The 17965-nt window shown below is 45.2% G+C and overlaps 2 protein-coding genes across 3 annotated transcripts; one reads left to right on the plus strand and one right to left on the minus strand.

The window, feature by feature from the left end:
• The first annotated feature begins 7068 nt into the window (after window positions 1–7068).
• LOC136491279 (rop guanine nucleotide exchange factor 3-like) lies at window positions 7069–9596 on the plus strand. Its single transcript, XM_066487541.1, has 7 exons — window positions 7069–7595; window positions 7682–7798; window positions 7899–8053; window positions 8142–8216; window positions 8322–8609; window positions 8705–9037; window positions 9131–9596. The coding sequence occupies exons 1-7, from the start codon at window positions 7277–7279 to the stop codon at window positions 9248–9250; spliced, it is 1407 nt and encodes a 468-aa protein (XP_066343638.1). The 5' UTR covers window positions 7069–7276; the 3' UTR covers window positions 9251–9596.
• Window positions 9597–9725: 129 nt separating this feature from the next.
• Window positions 9726–15475, minus strand: LOC136491278 (uncharacterized). Of its 2 annotated transcripts, XM_066487539.1 has the most exons (9): window positions 15085–15475; window positions 14922–15008; window positions 14433–14839; window positions 13636–13819; window positions 13444–13496; window positions 11302–12772; window positions 11053–11147; window positions 10714–10963; window positions 9726–10630 (listed from the first exon to the last, which is right to left on the minus strand). In XM_066487539.1, the coding sequence occupies exons 4-9, from the start codon at window positions 13769–13771 to the stop codon at window positions 10053–10055; spliced, it is 2583 nt and encodes an 860-aa protein (XP_066343636.1). In that variant the 5' UTR covers window positions 13772–13819; window positions 14433–14839; window positions 14922–15008; window positions 15085–15475; the 3' UTR covers window positions 9726–10052. The 2 variants fall into 2 exon arrangements, with proteins under 2 accessions (XP_066343636.1, XP_066343635.1); XM_066487538.1 differs by having other exon boundaries at window positions 14433–15008; window positions 15113–15475.
• Window positions 15476–17965: the final 2490 nt, after the last annotated feature.

The following is a 17965-nucleotide window of genomic DNA, read 5'->3' on the forward strand; positions in this document are numbered from 1 at the left end:
GCTGTGGGCCTTGTTCCCTCCGGTACACGGTGGCGGCCACACCACAAACGCGGTTGGTGTGATCTCGCAAGACTTCAAACCCCTCCAATGTACAACACTTGTGCTCACAAGCATAGGGTGGCAAGAGGTATGCAAACATCACTAAACACTAGGCATACACCTAGAGGAAGCGCATAAGCGGTGGTCTAATCAACCTAAGCACTTCGCAAAGCACTTATGCTAATCACCTAATAAAACACTAAGCACTATGCATGTGGAGATCACTAAAATGGTGTATCAACACCCTTGGTATGTTTCCTCAGCTCCACTATCTTCAAATGGCCGGTTGGGGGTTGTATTTATAAGTCCCACATAGAAAGTAGCCGTTGGGGTCGAATTCCCACAAAACTGCTACTGACCGGACGCTGAATCATCCTGACCGGACGCGTCCGGTCGTCCTAACTGTTGAGCCAGCAATATACTGATCGGACGCTGGCCAGCGTCCGGTCGCCTACCACCGGACGTGTCCGGTCGCAGATTTGCTGCTCTGGAACCTTACTGTAATCGATCGGACGCTTCGTTCCTGTGTCCGGTCAGTTTCCGCCAGCGTCCGGTCCTTGTGTCCGGTCGCCTGTCTGCCGAGCCACCGGTCCAGCGTCCGGTCCTTGCGTCTGGTCGCATCTGCGAACTCATTTCTTCGTGATCTTGCGTACAGCTTGGTTCCTATCTTCATGCTTGGACTTTGCTTGATCTCTTGGGTCTTTTCTAGTGCTCCTAAGGTCTTACTTAAGGTGTTGATCATCGAATCATCACGTCGCCTTCGTCCAAGTCACATCTTGCACCCTGTTGGACTACAAAACAAACACTTGCAAATTCATTAGTCCAATATAGTTGTGTTGGTCATCAAACACCAAAATCCAAAGTAAATGGGCCAAGGGTCCATTTTCCTTACAGAGGCCCAGCCAAAGCCCATAACGACCCTCTTCTCGGGCTTATATAAATAGCAGAGTTAGGGTTTCACTCCTCACCCTCACTCCCTCTCTCCCAACCCAGCAGCCTTAGCCCGGCCTCCCTCGTGAAGTCATGAGTCACGGCGTGTCCCTCTCCTTCTCCCTCCCAGGCGTCGCACTCCCTCCCCTCTCCATCTTCCTCCCAGGCGCCCCTCTCCATCCCACCACGCCCCCTCTCCTCTCCTCTCTCCCATGCGGCACCCTTGCGGCGGACGACGCGGTCGTGGGCCTAGCTGAGGCAGCGGCGGTGGTGAGCTTCTCCTCAGCGGGGCGGTAATGGCGGCGCACGTGAGCAAATCCGGCACCCTTCGTCGAATCTGGCGAGCCTCCTCAGCAGAGCGACAATGGTGGCACCGCGCGTGGGTGGAGCGGCAACGGCGGCGCACGCGAGCAGATCCAGCGCCCTTCCTCACCCCTGAGCGCAGCGAGCCACCTCGGATCTAGCATGGGCACCTCCATGTCGGTGGATCCGTGCAGCAGCAACACATGCTCCTTCCTCGGTAGCGAATCCGACGCCACCACCTCCACGTCAGCGGTCGCGCGCATCATCATCAACCCGTGGTTGCCGGATCTACCGCTGGAGGCCGGATCCGCACCCGTGGAGACCGGATCTGGCGAGCAACGGGCGGATCCGACGAGCGGTGGTGCGACCCAAGGATGGGCTCGGTGGGCCCATGGGTGGGCTCGCTGGGCTTAGTCCATGGGTTTTCATTTTTATTTTATTTTGTCGACACGAAATTTCATCCCGTGCCGAGGGCACACGAAAGTAGGAAGGGTCCGCTCGATGGAGCTGGAGATCCGCCTAGCTTCAGCGCAGGGGTGGTCGATCCTGTGCACTCCTCCCGAGATATGCCAGTCAATTTAACCCTGCAATTGATAAGGAGAGAAAGTTTATCAGTAATTTAGGGCGGAACATACCGGTGTTGCCAGACAGTCCCGAATGTGTGGCTCTGAGAGCCGATATGAAAAGAGATTGACTAAATAGTCGATTTCGGCATATTCATAAGAATAAAGCAGTTAAAGTTCATGTGGTTGTGTAAGAAGAATCGGTTATCGTTCAGGATGAATATCATTATTTAGACAAATATCGGTCAATGGCAAAAGGATGTCAACAATGATTAATTTATGCTAAGCCAATGACTGCAAGTAATAGAACCCCTTTTATATAAAAGAAACAGCTTATCACCATTCAACTATTTAATAAAGATAAATCTAATGAACATATTAGATCTCATATATCGCTATGACTAGTGGGGCATGAGGCAGAATTATGCAGGCCGTAGAAACAACAATAGACTCGATGACCCTAACTTATCACTAATATCAGTGGGGCATGAGGCAGAATCATACAAGCCGTAATACAATAATAAGATCATGGGGCTAACACATCTTTCAATATATCCCTACTTCAACGATCTCGTGATGTGAACTGTTCGTGAAAGCGCTCGATATCGGCTAAAACAGCCGATTCAGGCATAGCGCACAGTTAAGGCCGTGCCCTCTCAGGAACAGATCTACCAAATAATGATCCCCACTCCATGGTGCTAACAGTGGGGTGTGAGGCAGAATCACATAGGCCGTAATAACGGGCCATGGAACAGTTTCGCTAGCCAATAGATCTACTCAAGATTAGACATGTCTTAACCGCATGCTATGCACGATCAAGATTGATATAAAACAGCCGATAAAACATAACTCATCATTTAAAGTGCAGATCAGATCAGTTTAAATTAACAAACGATGGGTTAAACAAGATATAAGGCCGATCTAGATCAATCCTAATCGGGCGAAGTGATATTGCTATAATTAAATAAATAATGGAAGCAATAAGCAATATCGATAACTTGATGAATCTATTCGAAGGAACGACACCCTTAGATAGAGTAGATAACTTAACCTTAATCTAGTTCGAGCAGTGAAGGTCGACCAGATCGATGCAGTCTTATTTGAACTAGACAAGAATCGATAACTAACTTATACCAGAGTCACGGTGGAAGTCGACCGGATCGATGCAGCCGTACGAACAAAAGTATAAGTCATGACGGTACTTACAGACAAGCAGTGGAGGTCGACCGGATCGATGCAGCCGTACTTGCTGAAGAACTCGCCGAGATTTACTCTACTCCTACTCCTAAGGGGTGGCCGGAGCCGAAAAAAGTAAGTAACTTGTATTAATTGATCGTGTGTCTTTTTACAATAGCTAGGGTTTGATATTTATACCCGGGACCTACATTTGACTCCTATCTAAGCACGACTCATCACAATCTTTGGCCCTAGAGAAAACATTCATAATTTAAGATAACTTGGACTTTAATCTTTTCCTTTTTGTAGAGTCCATCATGTCTTATCCCGGCGCCGATCGTAGCCTTTGCCGTTATCTGCACCGATTCTAGTGTAGCATCCGAATCGGCTAATACCGACATGTTCGCAATTGATTCCTTGATGACATGATCTTAGGGGCATTCGAGTCCTTGCGATTCTTCTTTCTAAATTTTGGTGTAAACATATTTTATTAACCGAGGCGGACATTTGAACCGCCTCGGTAAATCACTGATTTATTGTGACCTTTCGTCCGAGACGGTTGCAAAAACCGTCTCGATTAACCATTTTTGTCCGTCACAGTTAAGATTCCTGTAGTAGTGTTTGCCCTATCAATATCACTAGGAAGTACATTTAAAGAGTTGATCTTGAAAAGCCATACCCCCACTTTCTGAATACTTTTTATTTTTTGTTTTTTTCTATTTCGAAAACTTTATTGGTTTTTTTTTCAAAATATTTTTTCTTTCTACTAGTTCATTATGTGAAAAGTCAAATTATCCTTGGTTCCACTTTGCTTCCTGCAACCTTCGTCATAGGGTGCTGAACTGCTGATACGCGTTAAACATTATTTGCACCCAACGGGCAAAAGACTGAATACCTTATTAGAGCATTAATAAATTGGCGTTAGAAGGTAGTCATGCTGGCCACACAGAGCTCACTACTGAGACGCACGGTGGCTGCATACCTTCGTAGTAGTATCTGGCATCTCAACTACTGCTGGTGGTGCATGGATGCATAGAAATATTAACAAACACTGAACCTAAACGCAATCTGGATATGTAAAATAAATGACGTCTGCTAGCTTGTATCCAGCTTGTCATTCTACAGTTGGATTATTGCGTAAATTGCTCTGGTTGGGGCTGTGAATTTGAAAATGAAATAGCAGTTTGTCTGAATCACTGAAAATATTGGACTAAAGATTTCAATATTACTACTCAGTTTGCTCTTCCATTCTCCCTAGTCAAACAGAAGTATAAACCCATTACTAATGATGCAGTCATATCTTATCCAGGATACTCACGGAAAAATTATTATCCAAACAAGAAAAGCTCAAGAAACTGAATCCATTGTCCATTGGTTTTTATAAGCTGACGGCAGAATTCAGCACCACACCAGACGGAATAGCTTATAGTATACTAGTAATTAACAGTTTACACAAATCCATGAGCATTAACAAGCCTAAGGGCCTAGGCACGTGGCGCTATTCCGTAGGCAATCATGAGCCCACACAGCTCAATCAAAGAGTTGGCATAAGCGTGCTTCCGCTTAGGATAAACTAAAAAGAAGCCTCATCAGCTAAGCTCGCCAGACTGCTATTATTAGTTTATTAGTTACTAGAATCAATGCCCGTGCGCTGCAACAGGAATAAAATAATATCACAGTAATTTTAAGTTTAATCATGTATATTAGCTTGTGAGTGTTATTTCTTTATGTGATTGCAGCATTTCATTAGATTTCTCAGCTTTTATTCAACGGTCTCTATAAGGGAACCTGTGCGTTGTAGAGATATGATTTTCGACGTGGAAGAGTTTGTTTTCTGAAACGGTTTCTTTCTGCTGTATCTTTTTTTCGCAAACTCTTTTTTGTCGTATTTTTTTGGAAACGGGGATGTGGAAGAGTTTGATTTTTTTTGCCTTGTATTTGTTTTTTTTTGGAAACGTTTTTTTTTGCTGTATTTGATTTTTTCGGTTTGAAAACGGGGAGGCTGGTTTTTTTTTTGCTGTGGGGCGGGGCGACACAGACGATAGCTATAGGGATTTTTTAGGTGTAGATAGATAAATAGAAGATAGCTATCTATGTAGACGTAGCGATCGCGTACACAATGATCGTCTCCCTTTTTGGGTGGTCCAATCCGGATTGCACGTGGACAGGCTAAGACTGATCCGGAATTTTTCTTCTGGCCAAGACCAATTCGGATTTTGCATGTGGGCATGCACTTGCACCATATATCCTAGGGGGCGAGCGTCCGGAATTTTTTTTTTTGCAAGATCGATCAACGTATTCTAGGGGGGCAAGCGTTTACACTCTGAGGTTTTTTAGGTGGTACTAATTGGCGGCGTGGGGTGATCGCGTAATTGATCACGATTGTTATGAGGATTGAGTTGATCGCATGGAGCGAGTGCACGTTGCCTTCCTGATCTGATTGCATGGAGGGAATTGATTTTTGCCTTCCTGATTTACTGTGGTTGTTATGAGGATTGAGCTGATCGCATGGAGCGAGTGCATGTTGCCTTTCTGATCTGATCGCATAGAGGGAATTGATTTTTGCCTTCCTAATTTGTTGCGACTGTTATGGGGATTGAGCTGATCGCATAGAGCGAGTGCACGTTGTCTTCCTGATCCAATCACGTGGAACGGCTTTGGTGTAGTTTGTGGACGGAATAGTTATGAATATTTTAGTCGTGAAGACAGAGAAGCAGCCTCTCCTCTGCATGAACTCCCTACGGCCAGCCAGTACTCTGCCCGTACTGTCACAGCTTGTCAGCTGCGACCCGCGAGCAAATGTGGAAACCCTGAAATGCCCTTGCACCAGAGTGTATCACTTGTCTCGTTTCCAGAGTTCTTTCCCCTTTTAATGTTCGATTCGCTTAGCTGATAAGACATGTCTGAAAGTACTATTGACTGATTTGTTGAGAGAGAAAAATACTGTTTATTATATAAAAAAGTACGGCTTATAAATCAAGTGAACAGTGCGTAAGAATTGGGGGTCCCTTTGAAGTTTTCTCAGCACAACTGGGAGTTGCATGTTGCAAGGGCTGAATGGCGAACGCAAATTGGCATGAAGAAGAAAGCGACGCCTCCTTCCGTTCCGTCCATGTCCATGGATGCCAGGGAAGGGACGAGTGCGACGAAGACGACGAGGTAAAAGACGGCACTAATTGCCCCTTTGCGTTGGCAATCCGCAGGGGGTCCCCGGCGCACGCAGACCGCCCGGTCATGATCGGCGGCCCTCCCCTTTCGCCTTTGGCGTCCGTAATGTCGCCATGATTCTGACGACCGGCATGCTTGGCATCACTTTGTGTCAGGCCAGAGAGGAGGCCCGCGCGACATGGCCCCCGCTGCCACATGCCCATTGGGGCTTCTTTTCTTTTTCCTGTAGCACTAGCAGTCTGTAGACCGTCGTCCGTCCAGCTCCAGCCCCCCTGCCGGGCCCGAAATGCCAGCTCGGGCAGAGCGCCCGTGGCTATTCTACTGCACTGCTGACACTGCGTCGTCAATGCCGTGCTTGATTACCGATGACAGTCACAGTCGCAGTTCGTCGTCTGATTAGCTCGGTGTAACAGTGCTGATCATGGCAGAAGGCATGGAGTACTGTGACTGTGAGCCATTGGAATCCCATGGTTCGTGCGCTGTTTAAGGAGACAAATGGTGCTCTTGATCAGCCATCAGCGTGCTTAACCGCGGTGCTTTTGTGTAACGGAGCCCATGATCGTCTGTCGGCAGAGTGTGAGCCAGCCCCGGCCTGTCGCTTTGCGACTGCTAATTGTGTCAGCCTGTCAGACAATGTAGTACTGCAGACGCAGACTAATGGCAGAGTGTGTTGGATCTGAGCCTACTCCTGCCGATGCTAGTACACGTTTCAAAGAAAAATTTGGCGGGTGGACAGAGGGAGTACTCGTGGATAAGCAGAGCGCGCGCGCAGGGAGGGGAGGGGCATCATCGGCATCGAGAAAAGCGAGGGAATCGCACGCTTCCCTTTCCTTCCAGCGTAAAGTAGAGGCCGGGCGTACCTCATTGCCGTCATCGTGGGCCTCCGCTCGCCACGGCAACTACTTCTGCTGCAACTGCTGCTGCTCATTCCATTCCATTCCATTCCCTGCGCTCACCGCTCGCTCGCCCTGCCGGCCACTCCCGCCGCGTGCTGCCTGCCCTGTCCGCCACTGCGCGAGCACAACCGCGTGCACCGGCCGGCCACCACCCGCCCACCGCACCACCGGCGCCGGTTGGTCTGGTCGGTCCATGCCAGGATGGAGACCCCGTCGTCGACGTGCGACGAGGGCTCCGAGCTCGACGCGCGCTCGCAGTCCGACTACGCCGACTTCGACGACCTGGACCGCCCGCCGCGGGGCCGCCACCGCCGGGAGCCGTCCTCCGACGTGTCCTCCGAGTGCAGCGGGGAGCCCGGGAGCCCCTACGGCCCCTCGCCGTACCCGCGCTGGCCGTTGTGCACGCTTGCCACGAGGGCGCCACCGCCGGCCGCAGCGCTGCTCAAGAGGCTCAGCACCACGCGGCGCGGCGGCGGCGGTGGCGGTGCCGGCGCGCGTGACGGGAAGCCCGGCGACGGTGGTAGGACCCTGTTTTCTGTGAATGTCTTCTGGTTCCAAGTTTTGGTGTTCGGTGAGGTGACGCGAAAAAATGCTGTGAATTCGCAGAGCTTCAGCTGATCAAGGAGAGGTTCTCCAAGCTTCTCTTGGGCGAGGACATGTCGGGGGGCGGCAAGGGGGTCTCGACCTCCGTGGCCATCTCCAACGCCATCACCAACCTCTATGGTCAGCGTGCTTACACTTGTTCCGACTTCCCAAGATCAAATCTTCAGCACGCCTAGGCTAATGCAGTAATGCTAATGCTCGTCGCCTCCTCTGCTTACAGCGACTGTCTTTGGGAGCTGCCACAGGCTGGAGCCCCTGCCGCCGGAGAAGAAGTCCATGTGGCGGCGGGAGATGGACTGCCTCCTCTCCGTCTGCGACTACATCGTCGAGTTCTTCTCTTCCAAGGAGATCTTGCACGACGGCACCACCCGAGAGGTGACAACTGAATCACCATGGGCTGATTGTCTGAAGCATTTTGATTCTGTCCAGCCATTGGGTCACTGACGCATTTTGATTCTGTCAGGTGATGGCGACCAGACCGCGATCCGACATCTACGTCAACCTCCCCGCCCTCGAGAAACTCGACGACATGTTGCTTGTAAGATCAAAGATCCTTCGTACATTGCCATTACATGAAATTGAGCCATAAAAGTTGTTGCTTGCTCAAATTTAGTGGCTAAACTGTTCTTCTGCGCCTTCACAGGAGATTCTGGACAGCTTTCAGAAGACTGAATTCTGGTACGTCAATGACAAGGGGCAGAAAGATGATTCCGTCGCGACGCCGTGCCGTCCAGTGAGCCACCGCGGCGAGGAGAAGTGGTGGCTGCCCGTGCCGTGTGTCACCAAGCCCGGGCTGACGGAGACGGCGCGGCGAGACCTGCAACAGAAGCGCGACTGCGCGAGCCAGATCCACAAGGCGGCCATGGCCATCAACAATGCCGTTCTTGCGGATATACGGATCCCCGACCTGTACAAGCAAGCACTACCCAAGGTACCATCAAACAAATCATTGGATCCCAAGAATTTCGAGTCATCAGCATCGCTGAATCTGAAGACGTATTCTCTAATTCTGAATTCTGATTTCAGTGCGGGCGGGCCAGCGTGGGGGACCTGATCTACCGGCACATGTCGTTCCCGGGCAAGTTCTCGCCGGAGTACCTCCTGGACTGCCTGGAGATCTCGTCGGAGCACGAGGCCCTGGAGGCGGCGGACCGCGTGGAGGCGGCGATGCACGTGTGGCGGCGGAAGGCGAGCCAGAGCCACTCGAGGTCACCATGGAGCGCGGTCAAGGACCTGATGGAGTCCGACAAGAACGTGATGCTGGCGAGCCGCGCCGAGGACGTGCTGCTCTGCCTCAAGCAGCGGTTCCCTGGCCTCTCGCAGACCACGCTAGACGCCAGCAAGATCCAGTACAACAAGGTGAGCAAACCTCAATGATGCAGCAGCATCTGCATCGCCATGGGTGCGAGCTTGAAGTTTCTCATAGAGCTTGTGATGTGAATGAATCTGCAGGATGTTGGGCAAGCAATACTAGAGAGCTATTCGAGGGTGCTGGAGAGCCTGGCGTACAACATCGTAACCTGTATAGATGATGTTCTCTTCGCAGATGAAGCCGCCAAAAAGATAGCATGAGTGATCATTTGTTCATCCTTCCTGCCTGATCCGGAAACCAAAAATAAGGGGTCCATATCCATGATCCATCCACAGAATGTACATTATGCCATAACTTGTAGCAGTAGTACCATCTATCAATGGATGATAACACGAGCAGTTAAATACAGTACTCTACTCACCTAGGCAGCCATGTCTTGGTTTTCATCACAATGGTCCCTCAGTGCCTTTGCATCCTCTTTCCTCTGTCATCACCAATTCACCATGGATGTCAGATGCCACAGCTGTGTGATTGGCTGATTGCAGTATCAGCTCAACTGAAGTAGCAGTGTCTTGTGAATCTTTTGATACAGGGCATGGGCATGTCATGACCGAGTGACCGGCACAAGTTCATAGCTGATATATTCACAAAATGTTTCAAGTAATTCTTGAATAGAGAAGCAATAGTGTATCTCATAAACAAAGGAAAACAATATTATGCTCACAATGAAAACAAAAGATTTACCATAAATACTGGGGCACTTTATATACAGCTGCACTTATTTTGATGTTTCCATACCTCTACAGAGAACAAAAAGGAGCTTAAAGAAATCGAACAATTCTGAGGTTAAGATCAACATTCAATCAGGATCTGACTCACGATAGGCACAAATTCAAAAGAAAATGGAAATCAACTATATTGATGAACTGCCTAGCTCTACAATATTTGGCAACTGCCGAACTCACTTTTCCCTATCCTTTCACAAAAGGTTTCTGTATCTATTAACCCCATGTCAGTACTAGTCGAATATGCCTGCATGGATTACTACAAAGCACTACAGTATCAAAGCCACAGATCAAAAACCACTTCCTCCAGTAAGTCATCAAGCAAACCATCCCACAACTCAACTACAACACTTTCAGTATCACCTCGAAGATCCAGCCACGACCCACTGTCCAAGTCTTTCATCATCACCTGTTCTAAAGTGTTTGAAAAAATTTTACCGACAAGAGAATCGATTCCCCTAGCCACCTCTTGAACGAGCTGTCTTCCTACTGGAGCTGGTCGTACATTGTGTTTCAGAAAGTTAACCCAAGGGTCGGTACCAAAGAACTTGTCCCTTATCTTGAGAAGAACTTCTTCCACACAGTCAAACAAAAGCACTGCATCGTCTGTCAGGCAGTACGAATTTCCTACTTCAGCCAATACAGATACATCAAGCAGTGGCTCTTCTGTGTACCATCTCTGCGAATTTTCCTCGGACAGCAATTCTGAAGCTTCTAGCGCAGCCTTGATGAAGGACACCCTTGTGGCTTTGTCATCCAAAATGGCTACTTGTGGTCCATTCCACAAAGTTAGGGATGTTGAAGGAGCGTCAACCTCTTTGAACAGCACTCTGGAAGTAGGCATGGAGAATTCATCTGCAACAACATAAAGTTTTGCTCTATTATGTTCAGGTTATAAAAGGCACCAGATGAGAAATTTTTTGTTTTGAGTTCAATACCTCGATTTGGAGTTTTGTGTCTAGGACTGGTAACTTCTCCTATAATGGGATCAAGAACAGATTGTGGACTCAATTTCTCCTCTTTGTCATTAGTATTTTCCGGCGAGTATGGAAATGTCAATACAGATGGTTTGACTAATTCAACAACTTCTGATGGAATATGGTTTTCTTGTTCATTAACGGAGCCATCTGGAGAATACAGGGCCAGTTCTGGTGACAAATTCATGGATTTTGGTTCCTCCATTGAACACTTCAGGAGGAGGCAAAAGGAAAAAAAATAAACAGTGTTAAACACAGATGTCATCAGCTTTCTTGAATTTGCTACACAGTATGTCTTACTTCGTCTGGATTTGTCTCTCCCACTCCTTCCTGCGAAGTTCCAGTCTCAGCACAGAGAGGTGAGTTCTCCATTGTATCTGGCATGATCTTAACCCCTGCGAAAAAAATTTGAATATTTTGAACAGAACAAGAAAGCTGAAAAAAAATAAATATCTAATAGAAGCATATCTTACAGTACAATTTTTTTAGATTAGAATAAAACATTCTGGCCTCCAACTATCTTACAGTACAATAACATGAACAAATTACCTTCACGGATTAACTCCTGTGAGATAGCGCCCTCATTTTGTTGATGGCTACCATGATCTATCGTGGGCTCAATCAACATTTCTGTACCTAAGTTGCTAGTGTTGGCTGATTCTGACTCCTGGTACAGCCTTGTTGAGTAAGGGCTTGCTGAACCATCCTCTTGCTCAATAGTATTCAAGTTCATCGATTCTGTAGCTTCATGTGCCATGCTAATTTTCTCCTCTTGAGGGCAATCACTTGGAGAAAATCTATCATTCTCGGGCAGTGAAATTAATCTCACAAAAGATTCAGATTTCTGTACAGTTTGATAACTTTCTTCGCCTTGATCATTTAATCTCTCAATTATATACATGTTAGCTTTTTCATAGGAGAAAGAGCTGACACCGACACCATGAGCAACATCATTTCTCATCCCACTTACACTATCTTCCGTGACTGTTTTCTTGTCAACAATAGATGGTTCCTTAGCCCTGTCAGAAGAATCTGTACTTGCCAGACTCTCCGTCTCCGACATACTTGCGACTGGAAGCAGTTTGCCAGAATCAGCCTCAGCTTTATGAAAATTACTACTCGTGGAGTTTAACTGGTGATCCTTCCGATTATCGCTAATAGCAAGCCTTAGCCTTCTTTTAAGCTCTCTAAGTGAGAAATGACAATCAGGTTTATCACTGGCTTCTTGAACTTGCAAATCAATATGATTTGATAGTGGTGACGAAGTTGCGCTACCTGAGATAAGACTGCTATGACCTCTTGCAGGACTTGGCTTCAAGATTACTATTCTGCTAAGACCACGATAACTATCATTTAACTTTGGTGGTTTCCTCATGACCAACCTATCCTCCTTCAAGAAAGAATTATGCCTTCTTTGAACCTTACTTGGAGAAGTCACTGACTGCTCTAGACAATTTGCCATACCTTGCAACTCAGTTTCTTTGTCATATTCTTCAGAGTCTAACTTACTTCCTAGTGACATGTAAAGGTTTTGGAGACATTCTAACAACCTAGAGCTTGGGTCTTGCATAAGCATCAGAAATAATTCCTTGTCTGAGCTCAGTAGCTGTAGGGCATCAACGAATTCTCTGGACCTAGTTTCATTACCGCTGTTTATGTATTTTTTGTTTGCAGATTGATGTCTTATAACTGCTTCAGCAACATCTTCTAGAGCTCTCTGGATACTAGATGGGATCTGATAGAGATGATCAGGAGGGTCAGTATTGTTCTCTTTGTCAGTCGAAATGGAACGGCGACCTGACTCGATTGAATTCCTGATTTCTTGTCCTTCAGTACGAGACCTGTAGATTTCCTTTAGACTTGCAGCCAAGTTTAGATCAATATCTTCAGAGCATATCCCAGTTACATTGCTTTGTGCTTGCTTCAAGGGCTGTGTGTTGCTGGACATCTCTTCTTCCATCAAAGTTCTAATACTTGATCTACCAGCATAAATCAATTCAACCCTGTGGTCTTTTCCATTCTGAGAAAAAAAACAATAAATTCGAGTTTATATTGCTGCACTCATCAGCTCGAACAAAGGTTTGAAAAGCTTATGTTATCTTGCATGCCATACTCAAATATTATGTAGCATCATAACTTTATTACTTCATATTTGGCATTAAAAACTTTCCGATTCTACTTAATTTTTTCGTAGAGAGGTATCTTCAATTTGAAAAGCCTATAAAAAAAATCCTAAACTTCCATATCCGGATACTCGTAGTACTATTTTTTTCTTGAATGTGTTGCGAATCATTGCATTAAGGAGGAGGCTTGTAATACTATATACTGTTATTTACTAGGAATATTTGTGTTTTAGGAAAATACATATCAATTGTTTTATAAATCACAGTTCAGAATCAACAGAACAGTTAGTGTTGGTCAACATTATCTAAAAATGTTAGCCTAAGACAAAATTATGCTGACAGAAGCACACATTATACCAGTCTGAGCTTTGTAGTACAAGCAGCAGCATGATCAGCTTTATAAATGGAAAAGGGTTTTCAGCTCAATACATGCCCTAGAAGGTTAGATATGTAATGAGCTTGCAACTTCTTTTTCATTATCAGTTGTTAGTTGAGTGAGCAGAAGAATTTTGTAGGTACTATAAAAAATACTAGATACAATAGTTTTGGTTTCATCTTGAAAACTTACAATAGCAGATTTGTTTCCATGGACATCTTCAAAACCTTTTGGATCTCTTTTGACTGCATGAAGCACAGAAATCACTGTTAGAGAAATCATGAATCTCATATTATTTCAATTAAAATTAGCTCATACTGCTATATTGCAGTTAACATCTTCATCTTGTTCACATAAAAACTGAATGTTGGTGAATGCCCTCACCTGTCCCATCTGAAAGAAGTTTTGGACTGCGACGGAAGTCAAGCATGCGAATCAGCCCAGACATACATCCCACCTGGATTTTCTCAGATTTGGAATGCCGTTTGTAACTCTTCTTTGCCATGATAGCTGAGAACATGGTCAGATAACTTTCCTTCTAAGGGCTTGCTTTAGACAAGCTTATAATCTGAAAGCAAGATGCATGAAGCGAGTAAGAATAAAGTTGTAGTAGTATGAACGATGCAAAATTAGAAATACAGACGCAAAAAAGTTTCCCATTTTCTGCACTAACAAGTTCATATTTGCTCATATCTTCCAAGCTCCAATGAATGGTTTCAAACTCTAGTTTCATAAAGTACAGTTGTCTATGAAGAAAACAAACATGGAAGAGACAAGAAAACCAGTTGGACCCCACTTATGCAAATGCTAATTTGGACATACTCATGTCACATGCATTTTTTGTACTTAAAGTACGTTCTACCCGCATGATTTTCCTTTGTGTAAACATATGAGACAAGATGTCATAAGAACTGTAAACACCAACTAAAATTAGATAAATGGAACAATTCGGAGCATCCAAAGGGACCAATTTGATGAAAAATCTTTACCCCTCGAATTCCTGTTGCACTAAAAAAATCTGGAATACGCAGAGAACTGATAAGAACAAATTTCAGTGTATCATTAAGCCTGAAACGGATTAAGCATTTCCTACATTGACAAAGTAAAATATCGACCATTCAGATGAATGAATCGTTCAAATTGGCGAGCACCTTTTACCAGTACTTGATAAGAGAACTCACCAAGCATAACAGCAGAGGCGGTCCTGCTACACTTCACAGACAGTGCCCAAAACGCCAAAAACCACCAAAGGAATATTTGGTTTCAGAGATCACTCAATCCAATCTTTGAGTCTTCAGAACAAAAAAAATTCAGGCAGGAACAGGTTAGGATGTTCTGATAGCCCCAAGCAAACGAAGGACCTTGAAATTGCCGTGCTTCCTCGGTTTACACGAGATGCCGATACCAAGTCGGAAACAAAGAAACTCTGAAGCGGCAGGAAGGGATATCTCAAAAGGATCAGAACACGCAAAAGAAAGGAAGCGGAATTTTTTTCTTCCTTTATTTTATTCCAGCTAGTCGTCTTCACCAAAATAAACACGCCGAGCACACCAACCTCTCTACCTTCATTCTTCAGCAACTGCAGAATCTGATGAGCAAGACAGACCCCTGCCTCAGAACAATCTCAGAATTCAGAACCCAAAACCAAGGAAAACCGACGAGAAACCCACTTTTTCCCCTTCTGATCCTCTGGTTCTTCACAGGAACCCCTCAAAACACTGAGGCCAGCGCGAAGATCAAATTTTCGGCCTTCAAAACTGAGAATGAACCCAATAAATAAATAGCAAACCAGCGGATACTCACAGCCAAAAAACCAGCCTTTTTTTACAGAACCATATGAATGCAACTGAATCGTAGTTACCCTTTCCGATCCTCCCTTCCTTGAAATCCTTCATTCAAGACGCGGAAGCAGAACCATGCCCGGCAACAGCGCATGCAGCGCTCCTCGCCGACGGAGGCTTTGCCACTGTGGCCGCGCCAACCTCTGCCGCTGCCCGGCTGCCGCTACCTTGTCTCTCTCATTCTCGGCATTCGCGACTCCTCTCTAATGGCGGAGCGGATGGAGAAGGTAGGAATGTAGGATTTGGAGGGTGGCCTGGCCTGTACTTTTGGTTTTGTAGATTATATTGCGGGGAGGGAATTCGGATTTATCTTTTGTATCCATTGTGGCCTCCGCCTCTTTTTCTAAGTGAACAGGTGCGCGATCAAGATCAAGATCAGCGCATGGTGGCATCCGCGGGCTGTTGGTTTCGTCGTATTTGCTTAATAAGCCATAATCGATGGATAGTATTTTTTTTACACTAAATTAATCAATCGTATTTTTAGTTATGACTTATAAATTAAATCAGCCTAAACAAATGAGACGAAACAACAGGAGATGAGAACAAGAACGGACAGCGCTATGTTATTCGCTCGGTAAATCGACATATATACAATACAACCTTGAAAATTTTACAATTAATTAATGCTTGTGCGAGTTGGGTGGCCTGAATTGGAAATACAGATAAAAATGATCTCTTGATTTTTAGAATATTTTTAAAAGCCTCAAGAAAAATAAAATGGATATACTAATATCTTCTTTTCCAAGTATAATAATGTAAACGTGCATAGAAACCGCCACGTGTGCACGAGGGAGAGGGTGTGTCACGAACACTCAGCTGAATACTCCATGTATGCAAAATAGATTGAGTATCCAAATCAAATGTGTCTATATATTCTCAAGTTCTGATGGCAGCGCATTGGTGCTAGTTTCTAGAGGATTATTAAGTTGGGGAGTGTTCGGCTGAAGCGGATTATTTACTGTTCATATCGGGAAACATTGTTTATACTGGAATGTTGTGAGAGAAAAACAGTGTTCCGGCTGAAAAAAATAAGCCGAACAAGCCCGCTTAAAATGTAGCCGAACACTTCCCATTGAAATAGTTAGGGCAAACGTTTCTCTCAATCTTTCTGACTTTCTTTTTTAACTTTCAGATCGTTTCGGCTGTCTCCATTGAATTGCGACCGCCAGGGCTGCAGCTCGTGTGGCCAGACTCTGAATATGGTGCCTGACAATTGGTTTACCAGAAGTGAAAAGGATTGCAAGACACCACAAAGAAGCGCAGCAGTATTTTTTTAGGCTAAAATGCTTGATACACTTCATTATTCATGGAACAATTTCTAATCAACCCGGCAGAAGAATAAAGGGCGAATTAATTGCGATATCCCCTATGTTACTCTGTACATATATAGTAGTGCACGCGCTGATCCACTGAAAGCCTCAACAGCTAGCAACAGTCGTCGTCAAATTCTTAATTAAATGCCAGGATCGATGTGACAAACCAACTAATTGAAAAGATTCGCCAGAAATCAGTTGGATTTGGATGCATAACAAACCATTAAACAATTCCCCTGGTCTTTACGCTTTTCGTCACAAACCAATCTCTGTAATAGTACGGTATCAAAGAATTATAAATTATTCTTGAACATTTTCCGATTATAATAATACCTCACCTAGAGAGCAGAGAGATGTTTTATACGCACTTTTCAGCTAGCTTTCTTGGAAGAACTACGGTCGTTGCAGTATATATGTACGGGCAAGTTACGTAGACGCTACAGTCCTCTGAGTACACACATATACGGACATCTTTTTTTTTTTTGGAAAACCACACACATACCGACATACTCCTAGCTAGGGCCTATGTACCTGACACGTCATTATCTAAAACAAGTACCTGATACGTACAAAATCTGCATGCCGAATATACATCACCCATACACGGCTATACCGCTATACGTAGAATGTATGCAGTCCCAGGTACACGTGGGTGCTTCCAGAGCCGTCCGATCAAGAATCAAGCGACATAGTTTCCTCCAGCATTTGGCCATCAGGTAGGGAAAAGGTGCTCATGTATCCCACGTACTTGCGGACGCCGGATCGGAGGGCGACGTCGCCCTTCGGAGCTGTCGGGCGCCGGTCCAAACGTGGAAGAAGTGGTCGTTTTCGTCATTTCGTGTGTGTCGGCTGGTGGTTCTCTCAAGTCTCTCAAGAAAAAAAAAACTCTCAAGATCGAGGTAAGTAGCTTTGTATCGTTTCATCGTAAACGATGGTGAATTATTTACTATTGACACGATGGTGAATTATTTACTATTGATTGATTTGATGTGAAAGAAAAATATTATTTTAGTTTATAATTTACGATCGTATACGAGCAAACGAACGTGCTGTGACATTTCAACCTCCCGTTTCTCAACCGCGTAGTTCGCTTTCATAATTTTGCGACAGATTTAGTCAGCGATGCATGAGTGGTGCATGCAATACTTTTCACACGAATGGATTTTAGAATTGGTGACGATTTATGTGGTAGTAACCGTCCACACGCTTCGTGAAGGGCTAGTTTCAGCTGCTGCTAGTTGAGGTGTCGTATTCAAGTCGTCTGAGAATCAGACAACCAGACCTGAATAAATAACAAAAACAGAAAACAATAAAATACTTCATCCTTAAAAAATATATAATTCCACGACGTGAACAGAGAGAGTAAAAAATATGCATACGAATATATATGGTAAAGGAAATAGCCTGAACAAATAAAGCTAATTAAGGTATTCTACCGGCTATGACAAGGATACAGACGCCATGATTCGTGAGCTTCTGGATAGTGCGAAGGCACCCAAAATAGTTAGAGCTAGTTACCTTTAAGCCATTTTTTTAATAATGCTAACTTTTACTAGTATA

The sequence above is a fragment of the Miscanthus floridulus genome, chromosome 11, assembly GCF_019320115.1.
Source record: "Miscanthus floridulus cultivar M001 chromosome 11, ASM1932011v1, whole genome shotgun sequence".
NCBI classification, from domain to species: domain Eukaryota; kingdom Viridiplantae; phylum Streptophyta; class Magnoliopsida; order Poales; family Poaceae; genus Miscanthus; species Miscanthus floridulus.

Coding starts and splice junctions, on each gene's coding strand:
- LOC136491278 (XM_066487538.1), bottom strand. CDS start 13,771: ATGTTCTCAGCTATCATGGCAAAGAAGAGTTACAAACGGCATTCCAAA. Junction 13,497..13,635: donor ACTTCTTTCAGATGGGACAG/GTGAGGGCATTC, acceptor TGCTTCATGCAG/TCAAAAGAGATCCAAAAGGT. Junction 11,148..11,301: donor ACAGGAGTTAATCCGTGAAG/GTAATTTGTTCA, acceptor TTTTTTTCGCAG/GGGTTAAGATCATGCCAGAT.
- LOC136491279 (XM_066487541.1), top strand. CDS start 7,277: ATGGAGACCCCGTCGTCGACGTGCGACGAGGGCTCCGAGCTCGACGCG. Junction 7,596..7,681: donor CGGGAAGCCCGGCGACGGTG/GTAGGACCCTGT, acceptor GTGAATTCGCAG/AGCTTCAGCTGATCAAGGAG. Junction 8,610..8,704: donor ACAAGCAAGCACTACCCAAG/GTACCATCAAAC, acceptor TTCTGATTTCAG/TGCGGGCGGGCCAGCGTGGG.